This window comes from Labeo rohita, chromosome 11 (genome assembly GCF_022985175.1).
Source record: "Labeo rohita strain BAU-BD-2019 chromosome 11, IGBB_LRoh.1.0, whole genome shotgun sequence".
Classification (NCBI taxonomy): domain Eukaryota; kingdom Metazoa; phylum Chordata; class Actinopteri; order Cypriniformes; family Cyprinidae; genus Labeo; species Labeo rohita.
This window is the reverse complement of record NC_066879.1, coordinates 18,173,594-18,197,068: the sequence shown is the minus strand read 5'-3', so window position 1 is coordinate 18,197,068 and position 23,475 is coordinate 18,173,594. Positions and strand designations below refer to the sequence as shown.

Below are 23,475 nucleotides of genomic sequence, written 5' to 3'. Positions count from 1 at the left end.
TTCTATTTCCTGATTTTATTTATTTATTTATTTATTTATTTTTATTTTTTTATTTTATTGACAAAGTTTTGCATATGCCCCTGAGTTAAATATATTCTATAATAAAACATCATTATCATTAGTAAATATTTTTGGTCCATTTCCTGGAAAAAAAAAGTCTTTTCAAATACATCTATCTACTGTATTTGTGTATTTTTTCATTATTTGTCTATTTTGTCAGATTTTAGATTATAGATGGCCTGAAGGGTTTTAGACATATGCCAAGAAACAAAAGTCCCGTAAGACCTTCGTTCATCTTCGGAACACGAATTAGGACATTTCTGATGAAATCCGAGAACTTTCTGACCCTGCATAGACAGCAATGCAACTACACACATTCAAGGCCCAGAAAGGTAGTAAGAACATCATTAAAATAGTCCATGTGAACCAGTGGTTAACTAATTTCTTCTCTTCTGTGTCAGTCTTCAACACACATTCATGACAGTACCATGACCTGGTACGTTGGTAGTTGCGTTGGTGTCTATGCAGGGTCAGAAAGCTCTCGAATTTCATCCAAAATATCTTAATTTGTGTTCTGAAGATAATATACTTACTGGTTTGTAACATCATGAGTAATTAATGACAGAATTTTCATTTTTGGGTGAACTATCCCTTTCAATGTTATAATCTTTGAACCAAATTTACCAAAAAACACACTAATTGAACTAAATCCCAATCAGTGCTCCAAATCAATGCTTCCATTTCACTAAATATTTCATCCTGTTCTCGATCCACTCATTCTCATAAGAGCTCTTCTAAGCTTACCAGCGGTCTGCATTTCACCGGTCACTAATGGAGTATTTATAGCAGATGCATCAGTGGGGGCTGGCATCTTCCCATAGGGGCCTGTTTGGGAATGCCTGTTAGGGCATGGTCACTTTCCTAATATATCCCATATCCCTGTTACAGCTTCAAGACAGCACTCCAACTCTGCATTCACAGTGTATATGTGTGAGAGTGTGTGAAACCATTTGCATGTTTTGATGGTGTTGATGAGCCGCTTTATGACCTTACGACCTTCATATTGATGACGGGCACCATGATGCGGAGTATGGACGCAAGGGAAACGGAGATCGACCTGAGGGATGCAGGGGATGGAGAGGACGACGAGGGACAACAGACGTGGAAGACCCAGCTGGAAACTGTCCTGGAGGAAGAGGAAGAAGAAGATCTGATCTCTACACAGAGCGACACCAGGCCTCTTATCAATGAACGGGACCCGAGACAAATAAATGAGTGTCTTAAGGTAATCTCGTCATGTCTAACTACAATTGTAGCACTACAGAGTCTATAAAATGTCACTTTTGATGGTGAAATTGACTGGTGAGCTTTCACTATGATACCAGGAACATAATATCTCATATATTTACTGTTGATACTAGTGATGTATACACTACAGCCTCAAAACCTCCAAGTCATCAAATTATACTTTCAAAAAAAAGTTTTTTCCTGTATTTTTGTCTTGTTTTCCAGTTCTAATATCTACACGTTCTAAAATCAAGATAAATTTATTTGAGAAGCAAAATTATTTAAGGTATTATGTCTTGTTTAAAAGCAAAAAAAACTTAATTCAAAGGAAATCAAGATAGATTTTTTGTTACCCCACTGATACACACTACCAGTCAAAAGTTTTCAAACAGTAAGATTTTTAATGTTTTTTAAAGAAGTCTCTTCTGCTCACCAAGCCTGCATTTATTGGATCCAAAGTACAGCAAAAACAGTAAATTCTGAAATATTTTTACTATTTAAAATGACTGTTTTCTATTTTAATATATTTAAAAATGTAATTTATTCCTGTGATTTCAAAGCTGAATTTTCAGCATCATTACTCCAGTCCCATGACCCTTTAGAAATTATTCTAATATTGATTTGCTGCTCAAAAAACATGGTATATGTATGTTACAAAAGCATTTTATTTCAGATAAATGCTGATCTTTGAATCTTTTAATTCATCAAAGAATAATTCATCCTAAAATGTGCTCAACTGTTTTAAATATTGATAATAATAGTAGCGAAATGTTTCTTGTACAGCCAGCAAATCAGCATATTAGAATGATTTCTGAAGGATCATGTGACACTAAAGACTGGAGTAATGATGCTAAAATTTTAGCTTTGATCACAGTAATAAATTACATTTTAAAATATATTCAAATAGAAAACAGTTTTTTAAATAGTAAAAATATTTCAGAATTGTACTGTTTTTGCTGTACTTTGAATCAAATAAATGTAGGTTTGTTGTTGTATCAACATAAAGTGTGTTTATGCCTAAAACAAGACAAAAAAATTCAACAGAAAGATTAACTTAAAACAAGTTTATTGTTACACTCATTGATAGATATTTTCTTGTTTTAAGAATAAAGTCATGTAATTTTTACACTTTTTTCCAAAAATAAAACTTCATATTCTCCTTCTCAACATATCTATCCTGATTTACTAATTTGTAGACATTTGTACATACATAAATAAATAAAAAGTAAATTTTATTATTATCAACCATATTTCCAAAACCTTTGTATTTAATGACATTTTGATAGTTAGACTAGGCTAAATTAGATCCAACTCTACTGAATCTACTCTAATCCAAAGTAAGAAACATTGTCTTGACATTGTAGACAGCCACAGCTGGTAGTATGAGATAGATTAGAAGTACATGTGTGAATATCTCCAATGATGTGGACAATAATAGCAACCACTTCTTAAATGAGCTGACCAGACAAATTACACAGCTATTAAAGACTAGCAGTAGCTTTATAGAGCTACTGTAGCATTGTTTTTGTTATGAACCGTTGCTAATACTAAATTGCTGATGGCGGTTTGCAGTCTAAAATACTTATAGAGGTTAAGATACATGCCAAATAAACACTGTGAAGTTCCACAGACAAAAACAACAGATGTGATGAATATACACTTAATACGACAGTTACAGCCATAGTAATGGAAGTCCCGCCTTTCATTTAAAACAGCCAATTAGATTAGCTCATTTGTTTCAGAACTTGTATGTGCATTAGCTAAATGATTATTTATGACCATTATTGTTAGTTGTATTGGTGACTTTATGTATGTTAGTGAAAATTATCTAAGCCAATGTTAACTTAAAAAGCTTCCCCAATTCATGTAGAAGCTGAATGTATACATTTAAATGTAAATCATGTCTAAAATGTAAAATCTAATCTAAATCATGATTTATGACTATCGTTGTCAGGTTTCTTGGTGGTTTAATGTATGTTGGGGAATGATTAGCATAAGCGATTACAGCTAAATTCATACATATAAATGGCAAATAATGTCTAAAATGTCAAATGAAATCTAAATCATGGTTTATGAATACTGTTGTCATCTTCATTGGTGATTTAATATATGGTAGCCAGCTAAGTCTTTCCCTATTCATAAATACATTTACATGTAAAATCACGTCTAATATGTAACATGAAATCTAAATCAATATTTATGACTACTGTTGTCGGGTTCATTGATGATGTAATGTATATCAGTGAAAATTAGCTTAGCCAATAGTTTCTCTACCCTGCTGAAAAAAACAAACAATAGAAACCATCACAGAAAATTCTAGTGGTTTTCACTACAAATATGATTATAAACACTACAAACCATCAATAAAACCATTAAAAATGGTTTCCAATGGTGTGTTTTGGGACATATTACATTTTAGTGGTTTTAACAAGCCTCCAATAGAAGGGGACCAATTACCAGTAGAGACCCACAGGGACCATTAAAGTTTCCATTAAAACCAATACAATTCCTATTATAACTAGTAAAACCATTACAAATTCTCTGATGTTTTCTATTGTTTTTTCCGCATTTTTCAAGATTGCCATGTTTGTTTTAAAGCAGACGAGGGTGAACAAAAAGTGCTACTTTCCTGAATATTCTTTTTCGACAGGTTAGTTTTGAGGATGTGATAGCAGAGCCAGTGTCGGTGCGCAGTGGGGATCGGGTGTGGATCTGGAGTCACGCTCTTTTCGAGGTATCCAGGGTCTGGTTTTATCGTATCATCACGGCTCTGCTGGCTGTTCCAGTGTCCCTCCTCGCTGGGATCATCTTCGCCATCCTCAGCTTTGTTCACATCTGGTATGATCAGATAATCTGAATATACATTTACATTACATTTATGCTTTTATCCATTTATGGTACCCACCTTATTCTTCAACGCGGAAGTAAGCCTACGAGCGAGACTTCGAGTTCATTAGCCGCACTTACTTCATGATTTGGTCAGTTACCCAGATGCACGGCCATATTGGAGATACTCAGATGTAAACAACAGCATGGATTGAACGGTTAACGTTCTACTGAATATGTCGTTCTGCTAATTTATGCTGTCTAAACCATGGAACAAATGTGTGGAAGGTGCATATAGAGAATAATTAGTAAGCAAGAAAGGGTGCAATATTTTGACAAACTAAAGTTAATATGTGGTAAAAATATGTACATGCAGTATTAATTAAGATATTAGCCTAATATTTCACCTACCTGACTGAAAAAATTATAAGAGTAAACACAAATGTTGTCAAGATTCTTGCCCTGGAAATCCTGGTTCAGACTGACAAACCACAAACGCCTTTTGTTCCTCGGACAGTTTTTGTACTCTTTTCCTTGATTTGTTATAACTTTTGTTAGTCTATAGTACTCAAAATGTTTTTCCCGGTCTGACCAATTAGTACAACCCAAAACATGACAATAACTGACCGTTTTCCGCAGCAATAATTAGAAAACATCCGCGAGTTTCGTTTGGTTCAGTGGCACTGTTTACGTTCAGTGCCGCCAATATGGCCGATTGATGACGCAACGTGAAGAGAAGAATAACAACGTGCAAAAAACGGTATTCACTACAAAACAGTGTGTTCATAATTAGGATAATACGTTGATATAATCTGGTATGAAACACCAATTTACAACATCAAGCAGCAAATCAGGCTGTTTTGTACATTTAAAATTAGCTGGAGGTGGATAAGACCAGAAGCCTGACCCATAATAGATGGTACTTATTATCTTGTCATGTTAGCAGTTGATAAAAGTAGACTTTTTTATCAAATTTGATTACCTAAACTACATCAAGAAATACTAAGCTTTCATTTTTTCTTTGTTTTAGGTTCTTTACGCCATGTGTGCAGGTTGTCTTAATAAACACCGGGTGGTTGCAAACATTATGGAGCAGCGTTTTAGACATAATCATCCTACCGTTCTTCCAAAGCGTTGCCAAATGCTGCAACGGGATTAGTGTCGTTCTCTCACGGGAATGAGAAACATTTGCTGGAATCTGCTGAATCGATTCAAATGGAAATTCACATTGAACTTTTGGGCAGATGTGTGGCCATCTGACTCCTGGTGCATGTCAAGGGGGACCATGCCCAAATGCTAAGCGTAATGAATGTTAACTCGCTGCCAAAGACTGAGAGGAAGCGAACATTTGGAAATGCATGAAGTTTGCGTATGTTTTTAAAGGGATAGTTCACTCAAAAATGGGGATTCTGTCATTTACTCACCCTCAAGTTCAAAACCAATGTGATTTTCTTTCTTCTGTGGAACACGAATATGCTTTACAGTGCTTTTTATATCACCTTTTTCATAGGTCGTACAGGTTTGCAATGACATGAGGGTGAGTAAATGATGACAGGATTTGCAACTTTCAAAAAAGTAACCCTGTGTGTTTTCTACGGACTTTATCAATGTTTCTTTTTGTTGATTAATTTCTTAATTTCCCACTGAAGGTGCCATAAAATGCGTTTGCAGCTGGTATAGTCGTGCTATTCTGCCTTTTGGCTAATGATTATGGAAAAAATACTGCTATTAACATCTGTTGTGTGTTTTCGTGACCTGTTTTGCATTGCATTGAGGACACATTGTGTTCTTTGAAGTATTCTCGAAGCTCTTTCATTTGAAAAATAACCAATTGTTCTCACTCTTCATATGCTAATTATGAGGCCACCAAAATAATAATATCAACTGATGCGGTTATATAACGCCCTCTGCTGTAAATGACCAACCTGCCAGTCATTTTAATCTGATTATCTACATTCTAGCACACCCTAGTGTTGAAAAGATCAGATCTTCTTAATGCCATGTGCTTCACATCTTAAAATGACATTTGTAAGCATATGCAAAATCTCTGATGGTCTTAAAGTGGCAGTTCACTCCAGAAACTCTGGTCATTTAAATGTATTCAGAATTGTCGTTTTTAGGTGAACTGTCCCTTTAATTCAAACTCCAGTAGAGTTTAGGGTACAGATACATCATGGGTCTATAAATAATGGCAATCAAATGGGTGTGTCTGACTTTGTAACTTGGCAAAGGGAAACACAAACATGGCCAGACACATCCCCTGAGAATGTGTAGATGCTAAAAATGGTCTAACATATCAGTATGTTTCATTGGATATCTAAAACACTAGTTAAAAAGCAGATTTTGGCAATCATGTACAGAACGTCAACCTTTATTTTCATATCAGGAAGACATCAATAGAAAATACAAAGAGATAAGTGAAGGTTTTCATTAAAGGGAGATGTTTAAGAGCGGGTGGATGTACAAATGGATCAACTAAAAGCGCGAGTGCATAGAAAATTGTAACATTTCACAGTCTGATCCAGTACACATCTTGTAGTACAAAACGAATTGAAACTGTAATTCACATTTTTGTGACTGATTCTTACATGTCACTTTTTCATTAAATAAAGCCATGGAGTGGAATCAAATGTCTATACAAATCATAAAGACGAAAAGGCATTCCTTATAAATACAGCACACACTTGTACACCTTTTGACCTGGTGAGATGGTTTCGAAAAACTGAAATTTCCAATATCTGTATGTTTTACACGGCAGTATTGGATACAAAAACAGTTGTTCAGTCTTTACGAGAATTGAAATAAAGAAATTATACACAGAACTAAGGAAGTCAAAAACCATGTTGAAATTTTCAGTTTTTAAACAAGCATAAAAGACTGACTGAAACATATGTGGAGGAAAGGGAGGTTTATGCCACCTGAATCATCTGGCCCACTGTGTCCTCTTCAGATTGATCCTGCTCAGATTTCTGTGAGGAAAAAGAAAGATAAATAAAGATGATGAAAATTTCATTTCTATGACATGCTATGAGGGAATGGCTGGTGTTGAACTCTTACCTGATTGAACCATGAGAATTTTCTGATAGTTATTAATGTGTCTGACAAAATATTAGTGTTTGACTCAACTCTAAAATCCATTTTAAACCATCTATGTTATTTATTCATCAATTAGCATAGCTACAAATATATTACACTTTATACTGAAGAACTGATGTACAGTTCAGGTCAAAAGTTTACATACACCTTGCAGAATCTGCAAAATGTTAATTATTTTACCAAAATAAGAGGAATCATACAAAATGCATGTTATTTTTATTTATTTATTATGGACCTGAATAAGATATTTCACATTAAAAATGTTTACATATAGTCCACAAGAGAAAACAAAAACTTTTGGAATTTGAAGATCAGGGTAAATTTAACTTATTTTGTCTTCTGGGAAATACGTACGTATCTTCTGTAGCTTCTGAAGGGCAGTACTAATAGAAAATTAATATGATTTTTAGGCAAAATAAAAAAATGTACACATCTTCATTCTGTTCAAAAGTTTTCACCCCCGGATCTTAATGCATCGTTTTTCCTTCTGAGCGTTGAAACTTCTGTAATAGTTGCATATGAGTCTCTCAGTTGTCCTCAGTATGAAAAGATGGATCTAAAAATCATGCAGTCATTGTTGGAAAGTGTTCAAATATACAAAAATACTGAAAACCAAAGAATTTGTGAGACCTGGAGAACAAAGGGCAGTTTAACTGTTTAGGACAAACAAGGGACCCATGAACAACTATCAATTTTAAAAAAAAACTTTTGAACAGGGTCATTTTTATAAATTCAACTATTATGTTTTCTTGTGGACTACATGTAAACATCTGTTATTTGAAATATCTTATTCAGGTCAATTCTAAATAAATAACATGCATTTTGTATGATCCCTCTTATCTTGGTAAAATAATTGCAGATTCTGCAAGGTGTATGTAAACTTTTGACCTTAAAATGTCAATGTAAGCACAACTTTTGTTGTGCTTAAAATCTTTAAACTAATTTGGTGTTTCCAGTCAAAAATAATCAACATTTAATTGCTTGTAAATCTCTTATTTTGTTATATTATGACTAAACCTCAAACCTTTCAGATAAATGCAAATAAAATGCAAATAATAAATACAAGTGGTAAAAATACTCCCCAAAATTAAAAAAATGCTCCAAAAAAATTCTGGGAAGTTGTTACACCACGTATGAGCAAAGTCAGTAAGTTTTAGCCCAATGTGATAACATGTTGTTTTGGGTAAAAAAATTGGGTAAAAATTCTTCTCCAGGTCAAAATGACTAAAAAACAACATGAAAAACTTTTCATCAACATATAAAAAACTTCAAAGCATTACTAACCAAGTATAAATCAAGAACAAAGGTTTATTTGCATAAAAAGGGCATATATAATCATGTAACAAACATAAATGCAAACAAGAGCCCACATACAGCCCGCTGTAAGAAACATAAAATGGCAAAAGCAACAACAAAGCCACAGCTTTGGGCGAAGACAGAAGAGCATTGAAGGGTGCAAGCCAAGCCATACATCACAAATGAAAACAGATCATTTTGAATGGCTATTCATACCAGTAAGATGGTAAAAAGGACAAATAAACACAGCTTAATACATCTCAGCATTCAGAGAGCATCACAAGCAGTCTGGGTAGAAGTTTACAGCATGGTAGGACAGACGGAAGAAATGCAGACAGAAGACGTCAAGGTTGAAGATTTCCTTTTAAAGTAGTAGACATTTAAGACAAGAAACCTTTAACACTGACGGTAAAATGTGCTAACCACCATTGCTTTTTGAAAGAAGCCAAATCTATAAAGCTGCACACTAAGATGCAGCTAAATAATGAAGTTATTAAAGAAAGTAGTAGTAAAGTAAGCTACAAGGCAGCATAGCAGATCAAACATGGGAACTACTTTGTACATTGTATTTTTTGCTCATTCTATACACTAGAACATATATACTAAGAACTTAGTATGCATGTTCAGTTTAATTGGTTGGAAATGTTGGTTAAGTCACAGACAGAGACAGTTTGGACATGAGTGTGTCACAGACGCATGAGGTAACTCGGACACAGAGCCGCTGCGTATGGATGGCCTAAATTAAATTAGATGTATAGAGTCTCTCGGGTCGGACACGGGCTGGGATTGGATAGTTTACCCCAGAGGCGGGGCAGAGGTGGCTGGCCAATGAGAGCTGAGCTCAAGCCCCTCGCTCACCTTAAGGGCCTGCATGGCCATTTCTTCCTTTTCCTTCGGAGAGAAGAAGCGACCGCCGTCTCCACGCTTCCTGGCCATGGCGTGACGATGACGGGACTCGTGCAGGTATTTCTAGAAGGGCGGTAAAGAGAACATAATGAATAATCGCACACATGCTGTGTTGAACTGAAACCTGTCAAATATGAATATTTCTAATAAAGTAAATTCATCTATTTTTAATAAATTACAGAATATTAAACTGCTTTGCTGTTTCCATGACAAAGATAAATAATGATTAAATAAATGCAAGAAGAAAACATCAAACATAATTACATATGAAAAATTCAAGAATGAGCTGCAACTCACTATGCAAATACTTCATTGATAAAAGTTTCAAAGCAGATCAGGATAGTTTAATATTTCAAGGGATTTAAAACAAACCTTACGCAAAATTACCTAAAGAATATCTATAAAATCTGCAGTATAATAATCAATTGTATTATTATTCTAATATATAATGGGCCAAATAATATTAATATATTATATAGCCACTTCTAGCCTTTAAATAAATTTTAAGAATTTTAAAAATGTGAAATTTAAGATGAAGCTTGAACTAAACCTGTAATTTGTCAATCTTAAAATGTAATTTATTCCTGTGATTTCAAAGCTGAATTTTTAGCATCATTAATCCAGTCACATGATCCTTTAGAAATCATTCTAATATTCTGATTTGCTGCTCAAAAGATTTTTTTTTTTATTATTATTACATTGAAAACAGCTGAGCAGAATTTTCTTTATTCAAAAATTTCTATTAATTTCTTAATCTCTATAATTTCTTTAAAAATCTATCTGTCTCTCTCTCTCTCTCTAATTGTGCACAATGACTTAATATTATATTGGTCATTGCAGATAAAGCCATTAAAAGTGACTGATGTTTCAGTAAAAGCACACATACTCTTCTTTCTTTGGGTATTTTGCCCTCAGCTTCTAGTTTGGCGCGGGCTTGTCTCCTCTTGAGGATTCTGTGATACTGTTTAGCGTTGACATATAGAGGTTCCTCCTCCAGCATCTCTGCTCCAGGAAGTGGAATGCGCTGCATTGTGGGAACCGACCCGCCGGCCCCTGGGACCATCTGATGCAATTACAAACAAACGCAATACGGTTAGGAAGTGTGATCTAAACAGATTATCTGTATAACACAAACTCACTTTCGGTAATAGATAAAAATGACCACAAGAGCTCACCATGACCATTCCTCCAGCATTGACCATGTTTCCCGCCATGGGAAGAGTGACCGTCACCGTACCCTGACCTGTGTTGGTGGTGTTTGTGTTGGATCCACCTGAGACTAACTGAGCTCCTGCCAAAGATGCAGCTGGGATGGTAATCATTCCTGGACAGACAATCACAATTAATGATATGTCATCAGCAGTGTAAGCAAATGTCTATTCAACTGCTTAGAAGTGCATGATGTTACCCTGCTGTAGGATGGTTCCATCTGCATTAACAGGCTGGTAAACGATGGTCTGTCCTTCAGCGGTTTGAGCCACCTGCTGACCCTGTACAGTGATCTGCTGCTGACCCTAAGAAAACATTTATCATGAACTTTATTAACAATATGTATTTAAAGAGTGCAGACTATAGAGAGTGCTCCTTCGTATTTGCTCAAATGTAAACCTGGACCACAAAACCATTCTTAAGTAGCACGGGTATATATACGTATTTGGATTTTGGATTTTAAGTAAAGATCATGTTCCATGAAGATATGTTGTAAATTTCCTACCATTAACATATCAAAACTTAATTTCTGATTAGTAATATGCATTGCTAAAAACTTCATTTGGACAACTTTAAAGGAGATTTTTTCAATGTTTTGATTTTTTGCACCCTCAGATTCCATACATCAATTAAAAGCTTATTTATTCAGCTTTCAGATTAAAAAATTGACCCCTATGACTGGTTTTGTGGTCCAGGGTCACAAATAGGTGATAAAATGAAGGCACCTGGTTCTGTCCTGCTGTAACTGCAGTCTGTGGCTGTTGGATGATGATCTGTTGGGTCTGTCCCTGTTGTCCCTGTAGTTGTAAAGTCTGTCCACCAGGAAGCTGGATTTGACTGGGTTGTACCAACTGAATCTGTGAAACATTTGGTAATTTCATTATAATTTCATACTCAATATCTTGATGAAATGCATTGCTGTGGTTCTCAACCTTTTTGACTCCATGTCAACAAAAAAGTTTGAAAGTCTTATGACTTTTTCAGTTTGTGATTTACTTGATTTACTTGATAAAAAAATACTTTAAGGATAAAAAAAATATTTTCATTCACAATTGAGCTTGACATAATGTATATTCATTATAAAAAAAAATGCCTATAGAGTTAAATATATATATATATTAAATGTACATGACTATTTCAGGTTGAGGCAAGGTTTTCCAAGAGTGTGGGAATGCTGGTTCTTCAAAGTCAGAAAATGAATGAAATCTTCATTGCTTTATTATTATTATTTTTTTTAAACCATTTTAAGTATCTTGAGGACCCCTCGTTGAGAAGCACTGCTATTGCATTACTATTAGATGAATCAACAACATTAGTACAAATAATACATTTTTAACCAACAATTCAGTGTAAAATTAGCTCCACCCACCTGCTGTAACCCCTGTGTACCAGAAACTGGTACTTGCATGATGGTTTGACCTTGTCCTCCTGTCATGGCCTGTACCATTATGGGCTGCCCAGAGGAAGTGATGAGCTGCCCTCCGCTGACTTGTACCATAAGAGGCTGCCCTTGGACCTTTGAAGAGGATGCATGGAAAATCTCATTCGTTTTTACATCGACTTTAAAGATTAATTCCCTCTGAGGTTAAAGGATTAGTTCACTTCCAGAATAAAAATGTCCTGATAATTTACTCACCCCCATGTCATGCAAAATGTTCATGTCTTTCTTTCTTCAGTCAAAAAGAAATTACATTTTTGAGGAAAACATTTTAGGATTTTTCTCTATATAGTGAACTTCAATGGTGCCCTATGAGTTGAAGGTCCAAACTGCAGTTTCAATGCAGCTTCAAAGCGCTCTACACAATCCCAGCTGAGGAATAAGGGACTTATCTAACAAAGTAATTGGTAATTTTCTAAAAAAAACACTATTTAAATTTATATACTTTTTAACCACAAATGCTCGTCTTGCACTAGCCTGACCTCACGCATTATGTAATCAAGCATGTGTCACATAGGCAGAAGTACCGACAGTGTTTACAAAGCGAACGTGCAAAGAAAGTCCAACGCTGTTTACAAAAACAACGATGTCGAACGGTTTTGAAGTCGGAGGAGAAAGTTTGGAAATTCTGGAAGTGAACTAATCCTTTAACCTTATAAAGCCTGATGTATCATATTTAACCTGTTGTACACCATATACACAGTTTTGATCATACAACATTTAAATATCATCATTTATATGCGTATTATGTATGCATTATGATATACATTGAGACAATGCAAAACACAGATGCATGCAAGAAAATGCAGTGTATGTAAACTTCTGAAATGCAAAAAACTAGTGGTGCAGCTGTTATGCACTTGGAGATTTTATAATGCATTTTGCAAAACAAAGCATGCTAAAAACTCATGCATGTGAGCATTCTTTGGACACTAAAAGTTCTTGTAAATTATAATGAGTGATAACATAAACTGAGACAGATGCAAAAAGCGCAAAGATATCACAAATATCTGATATCTTAACATTGCATTTATCATTATTGTAATGCAATATTATCGGTTTATCTCTGTGCAATGCGAGTTGAGATGGCATGCATGGAGATTTGGAGACAGCAGAGGTGCTCGGAGAGCCAACCACTACCTGAAGGACCTGCTGGGCTGCAGTCTGGCCTACCTGAGGCTCAGTCTGCAACTGCACCGCAGTCACTGTGCCCTGGGCCAGAGATAAGGGACTGTGACTCTCAAATGAGTAAAAACACACATAAAAACTGTTTTTTTTTTTCTGTGGTTTTATGTCACACTGAGATGCTTTATTACTAAATGTATTCATCTGATGTACAGACTTTAATATGGTACTGCATTATCCGCATCAAATACTATCTGTAAAGGTCAAAAATTACCTGCTGTTGGATCTGTCCACCGCTGGCCTGCACCACTATCTGCTCTCCACTAGTTGTGGTGGTGGTGGTGTACTGCTCCATGTTTGTCGTCTGACTGCTGCTGGTTATGAGTTATGAGATCAGCACGGAACTGAATTCTGAAAAATAGCAACAACATGTTGCATAAATCTAAAATCTTATGCAACAACACATGCATCTGATACAAGAAGCTTAAAAGAGGATGCTTGACTTAATTACTGGATTACAACATACATGATCAAGTCAGCTTCTTTAAATTTTATAAGCATTTTTGTCATTTCTGTAACAATGTGCATTAAATTCATTCCTTGTACACTACCAGTCAAAAGTTTTTGAAGAGTAACATTTTTATGTTTCTTAAAGAAGTCTCTTCTGCTCACCAAGGGTGCATTGATTTGATCTAAAATACAGCAAAAGCAGTAACATTGTGAAATGTTTTGTACTATTTAAAATAATTGCTTTTTAATTTGAATGTTATAAAATGTAAATGTTTAAAAAACATTAAAAACTTCCTGTTCAATAACTTTTGACTGGCAGTCTATATATTATGTATTATGTTACCTTTGTTTTCCAATACATCATTTAAAAATTTGGTGACTTATTTAGTTACTAAATTGTTTTGTAAGTATTTACTGACTTATATAATCCTAAAAAGTACCACAGTACAACATTATTTCAGACTTACAGCACTATGGTTCTCTTTTAAGCACTTTGGAGTACTATATGAATATAAATGGTACAAGAATATCACAATTTTGGTATAATGGTGCATCCAAGGAATTCCAAAACTTTGATACTTGATCATTTTTTCTGAAAGAGTTTACGACAATCACTTTTGTGATTATTTTTACCCTCTCCCTCTCCCTGAGAAATATGAAACGCGCATTAAAAAAATGAAAATCTAGATATTAAATAACCTTTTCATTGTGTGATTATTAAAGTGTGATACTCTCTATATAATATATAATATAATTCTGTCCTGGATTATGGTTTTGTATGCTTAAACAAGGTGAAAACAGTAAGAAATTAGTTTCAAATTTTGACATTTTCAACCGAGAAGCAAATCTGATCATAATGAGATTTTATTCTGCACATGAAATACATGCAAATCTAAAATAAATGTTGTGCTGAATGACATTAAACGAAAGTAGGACACATTAGGCTCCATATTATCCAATTTCCAGGTACCTGTGTTTTTTTAAGGAGACTTAGAATCACGTGTATTTGCTGCCGCAATGTTTGATTCTACAGTGACGTAAATAAAATACAGGAAACAACAGGCAAAATGTTTTTCAGTGATTAAAAGTACAAGAAAAACACTGCGTTTGGATTTCAGTACTACAGTTTCTATTGCCATCAAATCTGCCTTTCTTCAGTTTCAAGCGTCGCGTCGTTGTATCTCACAGACGCTTTTGTTGTTACAACATGCTTGTTTCTCACAAACGAAACTCCTATTTCCTTTAAACATAACGTTTCAAATAATACTACTGAATATTGTAATCTATATGGTGTAAACAGAGATATGATGGCTTGCTTTCTCTTTGTCTAATATTGCTAACGCTACATTAGCACATCGACCTCGAGCGTGCCTTAATATACATTTGGTTTAAACCAATGTTTACATTAACTATATATATACAGTTTGTTTCATTAACTCTCCTGTAGTTGATTAAAAACAAGACATCGACATATTGGCTTCAATCGACCTGTGAAAGTCAACGAATATTATAACAAAGAGCGGCGCAAAACAGGGCCTGTATGAGACGCCAGCTCGGAAAAATAATACAAATAAACCATTCGTCGACACTGTTTATCGTTTTTACGACATAAGAGATAAATGCGTGCATGCCGTCCGCACACTGGACCTTGACATACACAAACAGCACTATTCCTGTTTATAATGATTTTAGTCATTTGGTTGGTCGGTCACACACCAATCCCCAGCTAACCGACCGAGTCCCGTCCCCTCCCAGCAGCCGCGCTCACTCACCGTCTGCGCCGCCGCCCGATGCACCTCTGATTGGCTCCGATACTGGCGCCTGGAGCCCAATCATACGACGCGTCTCGCTCAGGAGCCAAAATGGCGAACTGAGAAAAAAACCGCGATAAGCAGTGGCTCAAACGCCCCTCCTACAAGACAACGCCACGCCCACTCCCAAACCCTGCACGTCTCTGACCAGTAGAGCCGTGAATCACGGACAAAGCAAAATAGAAATAAATACAGAAATAATAATAATAATAATAATAATAATAAAATAAACAAACATTACAATCCGTGAAAAATAAAAAATACATGAAAAATAAAAATCTGTAATAAATGAGGCCAGTTATTTAATGTAATACAAAAAGCTCATATTTCGGGTCTTTTTAATTTTTTAAATTTTATTTATTTATTTATAGGGTTTCTTGCTTTTTTACTTTTCTAAATTGGATGAATGAACCATTATTTAATAATAATATAAATGTAAATGTAATAATATAAATGTAGCTTGTATAATACATTTTCTTTTATTGAGTTATATTTGTTTTTTGTTTTGTTTTTTTGGCCCCCATAATATGTTTTCTGATTCCATGGCTAATTTCTAAATGGATGAATGAGCGATCCATAGGAATTAATGTAGCTTGTATAACAAATTTTCTTTAATTAATATATTTATTTTTCAATAATTATATATCTATATCTATACACACACACACACAGTATATATATATATATATATATATATATATATATATATATAGATTGGGGTCAGTACATTTTTATTGTTTTTTTTTTTTTTTTTTTAAATTAATACTTTTATTCACCAAGGATGTATTAAGTTAATAATTAAAAGTTTATTAAAAGTTAATAATAAATAATTTACATTGTTATAAAATATTTATATTTTGAATAAACACTGTACTTTTTAAACTTGTTATTCATGAAAGAATCCTGAAAAAAAAAAATCACAGGTTCCAAAAAATATTTGGCAGCACAACTGTTGATATTATCCAACATTGATCATTCTAATAATAAATCTGCATATTAGAATGATTTCTGAAGGATCATGTGACACTTAAGACTGGAGTAACAGCTGATAAAAATTCAGCTTTTCATCACAGGAATAAATTCTATTTTAAAGTATGTCAAAATAAAAAACATTATTTTATATTGTAAAAACATTTTGCAATATTACTGTTTTTTTTTCTATATTTTTAATCAAATAAATGCAGCCTTGATGAGCATAAGAGACTTCTTTAAAGACTATTACAAGTCTTACTGACCCCAAAATTTTGAACGGTAGTGTGTATATATATATATATATATGATTCCATGGCTAAATTTATATTACTAAATTATATTTTATATTATATAATATAATATAATATATATATATATATATATATATATATATATATATATAATTATAAAATATATTTATTTAAAAATAAATAATTTATATAACTATATTTTATTCTTTTTTGGGGGGACCCCTTTCTGATGTTTTCTGATTTCTGATGATGGCTGATTTTGTTCTTTCACTCTCTGGAAAACATGAAAAAGCAAAAAGAATTTACATTACACTATTCTGTAGCAAACAAATACAATTACTATACTAGCAGTCATTTTATTCAATACTTACATGATTAAAAAAACTAGAAAAAATATATAATGAATAGGACCGTGTTCTCTAAGTTAAATATTTTTTATGTTTTTCATATAATCAGATTTATATATTCAGTTCACCTTGACTCAAGTCAAGCCAATGAGCATGGACTACAAGAAGAGTTTTTTTCTTTTATTGTTGTTGGCAGTCACATTTAATGGTACAGCATTTTACACTTTGACTTCAGACGAGCCATGTTCATCCATCTCAAACCTGAGGACCCTGCTTTCAACATGCAAACCCATCAATGAAATGTGTGGTCCACTGTCATCTATAACCCCTGAGGTATCTATTTCAATGTCTGTGCAAAAAAAAAACTGTAATAAAATCAGCTTACTGACTACAAATTAGCTTATTTATGAGTTGACAGTCAATACAGACCAAAAAATATACATTTGATTAGGCTGCTAATTAGAAGCATTTAATATTGTTGACATCCTAATGAAGGATGAGTTGTTGTTCTGAAAAAAAGAAGAAAAACACTTAATGTCATAGTTAACATTAAATATTTCGTCTTGTTATTGAATATACAATTATTGCTGACTTAGCAACAAGTTCTCAGACTGTTATTACATTGCTATTGTCTATAAGACCCATTATGTAAGGTGCGCCATATTAAAATGATTGAAAACCACGCAATGTGCTATCATTTCTTGCATCAAATGACACTGTACCAAACAGAGAATAGCATTGGTAATACTGAAAATGAAGTAGAATGCATTATTATCCGTGCATAGAAGATATGCCAAGTGCATAGTGTATCTAAGCACACAGCAATGGCAGAAAATCAGACAGAACACAAAGTAAATTTTCATTTATGGAATGACTAAGCTTTGCTAAACTAGATTCTTGAAGATCCAACCTGTAATCCTCAGGATGTTAGTATAATAAAGCCTACAAACAAGTCTCAGTGTACGTCTATGGTGAAACTCACAAATGAAGCTTCCAGGGAATGTTAAATATTATCGTTAAACACTTGACATTCGTCTGGATTTGCTATCATTCTGGAAACAATGAGCAGGCTATTTTCTGAAGATACTTCTATTTTTACAATGGATATAAAAAAAACAGACTATAAGGAGACTTCCTAATATGCAAAAGAGAAAACAAAGCTGAAAATCCTTTGGTGAAGTTAAATACCTGATGCAGGAAACCAGAAATGAAAAATAAGCACTTACATCAGTTTTAACCACGTTTCAAAGCTCATGTCTGATGTACCCCTAAATTATTCTCCAATTATACAGGCCTTTAAAGTATTACTTAATAAAATAATACTCCTCAGCCATCCGATTTTTGTGCGTCAACTTGCGTAAATTTGAAATACATGGCAACAAAATTGCTTCAAATCTTTAGTGCATTCCAAATACATGATTAAAAAAAGATTGAAACTCTTTCAGCATTGGATTAGCAAACTCCTTTGAGAGAAGCTTATGTTTTTTCTCCTTTTCTGTCCTTGCAGTCAAATCCTGCTGGGCTGAATCGTTGAAAATTTGTCCCCAAGTAGCCATGAACAAACTGATTGGGTAGAATGTGTCTTGTGTGTGTTGGAACACAGATACACACACATACAGGGTCATGGGAAGGGTAGGCATTGCGGTTTTTCTCTTTTAAACAGTCTTATGATAATCCATGTGTGTGTCACTCTAGGAGGTCCTATGGATGGCAAACATATAACAACAGGATTAATTCAAAGACATTGCTGAAATATTGCATCTTTAGGAGTGAGGTGCTGTATTTACATCATCTGAATCATCATGATACTGCGTTTTGCCAGCCTCCACTGTGTCCAGGTCATCCACACCATCAATACCGTTAGCTTCAGCGTGTTGTTGTAAAACAGAGTACCTGTGCACCAGGAATCTATCAAAGACATTGAAAAGAAGCCATGAGATAGATATTGCATTTTTGGATAAAAAAAAAACACTATGCTATTTTCCTGGTACAAAATCAGCAATTAATTCAAACTTTAAGAAAATAGGGGCACAAACCTTCCTCCACAGACGTATTTTTTAATGAAAATAACCCCAGCAACAGCACTGATCAACAGAACAGCGATGACCACAGCTATTATAGGAGCTGAATTGAATGAATGTTCCTTGGTCTGAAAAACGCACAATGGGTAAGATCATTTTGTGGTTTGTTTCAAGCAGACATAAAGAACTCATTATCATATACAGTTGAGGTCAAAAGTTTACATACACTTCACAGAATCTGCAAAATGTTAATTACTTTACCAAAATGCTGGTTATTTTTTATTTAGTACTGACCTGAATAATATATTTCACATGAAAGACATTTACATATAGTCGACAAGAGAAAAAAACAGCTGAATTTATGAAAATGACACCAATCAAAAGTTTACATACACTTGATTCTTATTACTATGTTGTTACCTGAATGATCCACAGCTGTGTTTTTTTGTTTAGGGATAGTTGTTCACGAGTCCCTTGTTTGTCCTGAACAGTTAAACTGCCTGCTGTTTTTCAGAAAAATCCTTTAGGTCCCACTAATTCCTTGAGCTTTCAACATTTTTGTATATTTGAACCCTTTCCAACAATGACTTTATGATTTTGAGATTCATCTTTTCACACTGAGGACAACTGAGAGACTCACATGCGACTATTACAGAAGGTTCAAACACTCATTTATGCATTAAGAGCCGGGGGTGAAAGTTTTCACTCCCTCTTAATGCATTGTGTTTCCTTTTAATGCATCAGTGATCATTTGAACCTTCTGTAATAGTTGCATATGAGATGGATCTCAAAATCATACAGTCATTGTTGGAAAGGGTTCAAATACCGAGAAATGCTGAAAAACTAAAAAAATTGTGAGACCTAAAGGATTTTTCTGAAGAACAGCAGGCAGTTTAACTGTTCAGGACAAACAAGGGACTCATGAACAACTATCGCTAAACAAAAAACAGCCGTGGATCATTTAGGTAACAACACAGTATTAAGAATCAGAAATTCAACTATTATTTTCTCTTGTGGACTATATGTAAGCATCTTCTGTATGAAATATCTTATTCATGTCAGTACTAAATAAAAAATAACATGCATTTTGTATGATCCCTCTTATTTTGGTAAAATAATTACCATCTTGCACATTCTGCAAGGAGTATATATATATATAACTTTTGACCTCAACTGTATTATATTCAGCAAGGATGCATATTAAATTGTTTAAAAGGTGTTAAAAGTCAATTACAAAGAATTTAAAAAAACAAAAACAAAAACATGGTTTTCACAAAAATATTAAGCAGCGCAACTGTTTTCAACACTGAATAGACATTTCTTGAGCAGGAAATCATCATATCAGAGTGATTTATGAAGGATCATGTGACACCGAAGACTGGGGCAATGATGCTGAAAATTCAGCACAGGAATAAATTACATTTGAAAATATCTTCAAATAGAAAACAGTCATTTTAAATAGTAATATTTTACTGTGTATTTTCACATTAATAATGAAAATAAAAACCCACCAGTAGCTCTGTCCTCAGCAAATTACTAACACATTTTTTACTCAGATCGATCTCTTTTCGTTCTGGATTTACTCCCCCTTCACAGTGATCCCCGGGAATTTTCCGGTAACTAAAAAATAACAGAAAGTAGAATGTTAACACTTTGTTTACAGCATTAAATAATTCTGTGGTAAAAACATTAAAGGTATAGTTCACCCAAAAATGAAAATTCTGTCATTAATTACTCACCCTCATGTTCCAAATTGACCTTCATTCATCTTTAGAACACAAATCATGATATTTTTGATGAAATCAAAGAGCTTTCTGACCCTGCATAGACAGCAACACAACTGACATGTTTAAGCCCCAGAAAGGTAGTAAGGATACCATTAAAATAGTCCATGTGACATCAGTGGTTCAACCATAATTTGCGCTTTATGTCCACATAGAAAACAAAAATAACGACTTCTTTCAACAATTTCTTTTCTTCTGTGTCAGTCTCTACCTTTCTGTGCCTAGGAACATTTCATTTGCATTGCTGTCTACGCAAGGTCAGAAAACTCTGGGATTTCACCAAAAATATCTTAATTTGCATTCTGAAGATGAACAAAGGTCTTACTGGTTTGAAACAACATGAGATTGAGTAATTATTGACAGACTTCTCATGGGTATGCTATCCCTTTAACTCATATGTAACAATTTTCCTATGCAAACCTGTTTAGTCAATCAGGCTCACAGATTTTCTAGGAAGTATATATTCAGTAATACAAGCAAAAATAGCTTACACCCGCTGAATGTTTCAATACAACTCCTGTGGAGTGGAAATAGAGAGTGATTTGTTACCCGCTGCTCTGGAGCTGCTCTTTGCGTCCGTGCAGGCAAAACTCCAGCGAATGGCCAATAAGGTTGGGCTGTTCCACACACACAGAGTTGTTTTCCGCATGATAGAATCCAAAGTCACTGCAGGAAAGAACAGACAACGACTGGAATCACAAACTGAATGCCTGTCATAAATAGTACAAATGAATCACACTGTAGTTTAAAGAGTGTATTTGATAAGTCTATATGCGTTCGTACCACTGAAAGTCAGTGAGGGTGCAGGGACATATCGTGGGATCCTTGGTGACAACGTAATCCCGCCCGTTCCAGCAGACTGAGTCCTTTCGTAAGCGTAAAAACCTTTCCTTGTATCCCAACATGCACCCATCAGCAGGGTCGCTAATATTGTTTGAGTGAGCGAGCCACTGAATGTAGTCATTCTCTTGACCTGCAGAAGTATTTGGTCACTTCAGAGTAATGTTTACACATTTTAAGATCGCTCTTCTGCAAGGCTAACAGGTGTATGCATGCCGGACTGGATTCTGTATGTTTTTATGAAATACTTTTTAGAAATATTAGATCACTCACAGTCTCGAGAGAGCAACTGCCTGAAGTCGATAGTGACAGAAACCCAGTACTGATTCAGGACGGTTTCCCTGTAGCCCCACAGGCTGACGTACATGGAACGGGCACCAGGTTCTGACGCCAGGCCAGTGAAGTATATTGGATCATCAGTGAAGTTATGCACATGCCAACATTGACCTTCATCAGTGGAAAATCTAATGGAAGAAAAAAACAAAAAACAAAAAAAAAAACAAGAATTAAATACAATATTAATATAAAACAGAAATAATTAAAACATAATGAAGCACTATAATATGAATAGAAATGGGAGCATATTTATTTTTATACACTACGAGTCAAAAGTTTTTGAACAGTAAGATTTTTAATGGAAGATTTTTAATGTTTTTACATAAGTCTCTTCTGCTCACCAAGTCTGGTGATATATTAAATATTTACTTACATATTTAAACAATTTAAAATATCTGTTTTCCATTTGAATATATTTTAAAATGTAATTTATTCCTCTGATCAAAGCTGTATTTTTCAGCATCATTACTCCAGTCTTCAGTGTCACATGATCCTTCAAAAATCATTGTAATATGCTAATTTGCTGTTCAAGAAACATTTATTATTATTATTTTTATTAATATTTAAAACAGTTTTTTTTTTTTCAGAATTCTTTGATGAATAGAAAGATCCAAAAATCAGCATTAATATGAAATATAAAGTTTTTGTAACATTACACATCATATACCATTCAAAAGCTTGGAGTCAGTATTTTTAAAATATAGAAATGAATACTTTTATTTATCAAGGATGCTTTACATTGATCAAAAGTGATGACAAAGACATTTATAATGTTACAAAAGATTTCCGTTTCATATAAATGCTGTTCTTCTGAACTTTCTATTCATCAAAGAAACCTTTTATTCAATTTAATACAAAATCAGTTGCATTCTAACCTATTTTTAAGACATAAACATTTTAACAAACGATCACCACCAGTGTTTAATATGTTATATAATCTTTGTTTTATTTATCTCTCATGCTGAGGTCAAATGACCATAAATACAGAGAAATGTTAGACAAAAAGCTCACTTGATCTGTGAAATGGGGTGTAAGGGGTTGTGCTCCACCGCTACCAGAAGACCTCCTGAATCCAGTATGGCATAGTGATGGGGGCCTTTCAGTGCATGAAACCATGTGTAACCCCCATCATCAGACACATACACGTCTGGAGAAAGTACAGAAACTGCACCGCCCACACTCCCTGATGAAAGAGCAGATGGAAAAGAGATGTGAGTCAGAGAAATGCAGCAGTCCTGTAAAACTCCCAATCACACCATAATAACATAATCAAATAATGCAACATAATATAATATAATACAATATATACAAAAAATATTAATTTAATTCTGCAATTAAAGAAATAAAAAATTTTTATTAATTGCACTGGAATAACAGTGAGTTTTTCTTAGATAAAATAAAATACAATAAAATCAAATAA

At 34.1% G+C, this 23,475-nt stretch overlaps 3 protein-coding genes across 7 annotated transcripts in view; 1 reads left to right on the top strand and 2 right to left on the bottom strand.

The window, feature by feature from the left end:
• Nucleotides 1-951: 951 nt before the first annotated feature.
• Nucleotides 952-6,505, top strand: cav4a (caveolin 4a). Its single transcript, XM_051123194.1, has 3 exons — nt 952-1,285; nt 3,938-4,125; nt 5,144-6,505. Exons 1-3 carry the CDS (start codon nt 1,067-1,069, stop codon nt 5,292-5,294), a joined length of 558 nt encoding a protein of 185 aa, XP_050979151.1. The 5' UTR covers nt 952-1,066; the 3' UTR covers nt 5,295-6,505.
• Nucleotides 6,506-6,935: 430 nt separating this feature from the next.
• nfya (nuclear transcription factor Y, alpha) lies at nt 6,936-15,378 on the bottom strand. Of its 5 annotated transcripts, XM_051123191.1 has the most exons (10): nt 14,664-15,375; nt 13,458-13,594; nt 13,196-13,270; nt 11,990-12,136; nt 11,346-11,477; nt 10,820-10,925; nt 10,587-10,735; nt 10,298-10,474; nt 9,364-9,474; nt 6,936-7,082 (listed from the first exon to the last, which is right to left on the bottom strand). In XM_051123191.1, exons 2-10 carry the CDS (start codon nt 13,536-13,538, stop codon nt 7,023-7,025), a joined length of 1,038 nt encoding a protein of 345 aa, XP_050979148.1. In that variant the 5' UTR covers nt 13,539-13,594; nt 14,664-15,375; the 3' UTR covers nt 6,936-7,022. The 5 variants fall into 5 exon arrangements, with proteins under 5 accessions (XP_050979148.1, XP_050979150.1, XP_050979146.1 ...); XM_051123193.1 differs by lacking the exon at nt 13,196-13,270 and having other exon boundaries at nt 14,664-15,367; XM_051123189.1 differs by lacking the exon at nt 6,936-7,082 and having other exon boundaries at nt 8,498-9,474; nt 14,664-15,378.
• A 1,863-nt stretch (nt 15,379-17,241) lies between these two features.
• The window catches only part of sort1a (sortilin 1a), a 32,186-nt gene continuing 25,952 nt past the window's right edge, over nt 17,242-23,475 (bottom strand). Inside the window, exons 13-20 of the mRNA XM_051122629.1 lie at nt 23,067-23,238; nt 21,993-22,183; nt 21,663-21,852; nt 21,429-21,545; nt 20,607-20,715; nt 19,111-19,223; nt 18,862-18,982; nt 17,242-18,775 (exon numbers count right to left, since the gene is read on the bottom strand). Coding sequence (XP_050978586.1) covers nt 18,761-18,775; nt 18,862-18,982; nt 19,111-19,223; nt 20,607-20,715; nt 21,429-21,545; nt 21,663-21,852; nt 21,993-22,183; nt 23,067-23,238 — 1,028 coding nt within the window. The 3' untranslated portion in view covers nt 17,242-18,760. The remainder of the gene's footprint in view (nt 18,776-18,861; nt 18,983-19,110; nt 19,224-20,606; nt 20,716-21,428; nt 21,546-21,662; nt 21,853-21,992; nt 22,184-23,066; nt 23,239-23,475) is intronic.

Excerpts from the sequence above, each read along its gene's own strand:
- nfya (XM_051123189.1), bottom strand. The coding sequence starts at position 13,538 with ATGGAGCAGTACACCACCACCACCACAACTAGTGGAGAGCAGATAGTG. Across the intron at positions 12,137-13,195 it reads CCCAGCAGGTCCTTCAGGTA|GTCCAAGGGCAGCCTCTTAT; the intron begins GTGGTTGGCTCT and ends TCCTCTTCAAAG. Across the intron at positions 10,736-10,819 it reads TGGAACCATCCTACAGCAGG|GAATGATTACCATCCCAGCT; the intron begins GTAACATCATGC and ends TTGTCTGTCCAG.
- cav4a (XM_051123194.1), top strand. The coding sequence starts at position 1,067 with ATGACGGGCACCATGATGCGGAGTATGGACGCAAGGGAAACGGAGATC. Across the intron at positions 1,286-3,937 it reads AAATAAATGAGTGTCTTAAG|GTTAGTTTTGAGGATGTGAT; the intron begins GTAATCTCGTCA and ends CTTTTTCGACAG. Across the intron at positions 4,126-5,143 it reads CTCAGCTTTGTTCACATCTG|GTTCTTTACGCCATGTGTGC; the intron begins GTATGATCAGAT and ends TCTTTGTTTTAG.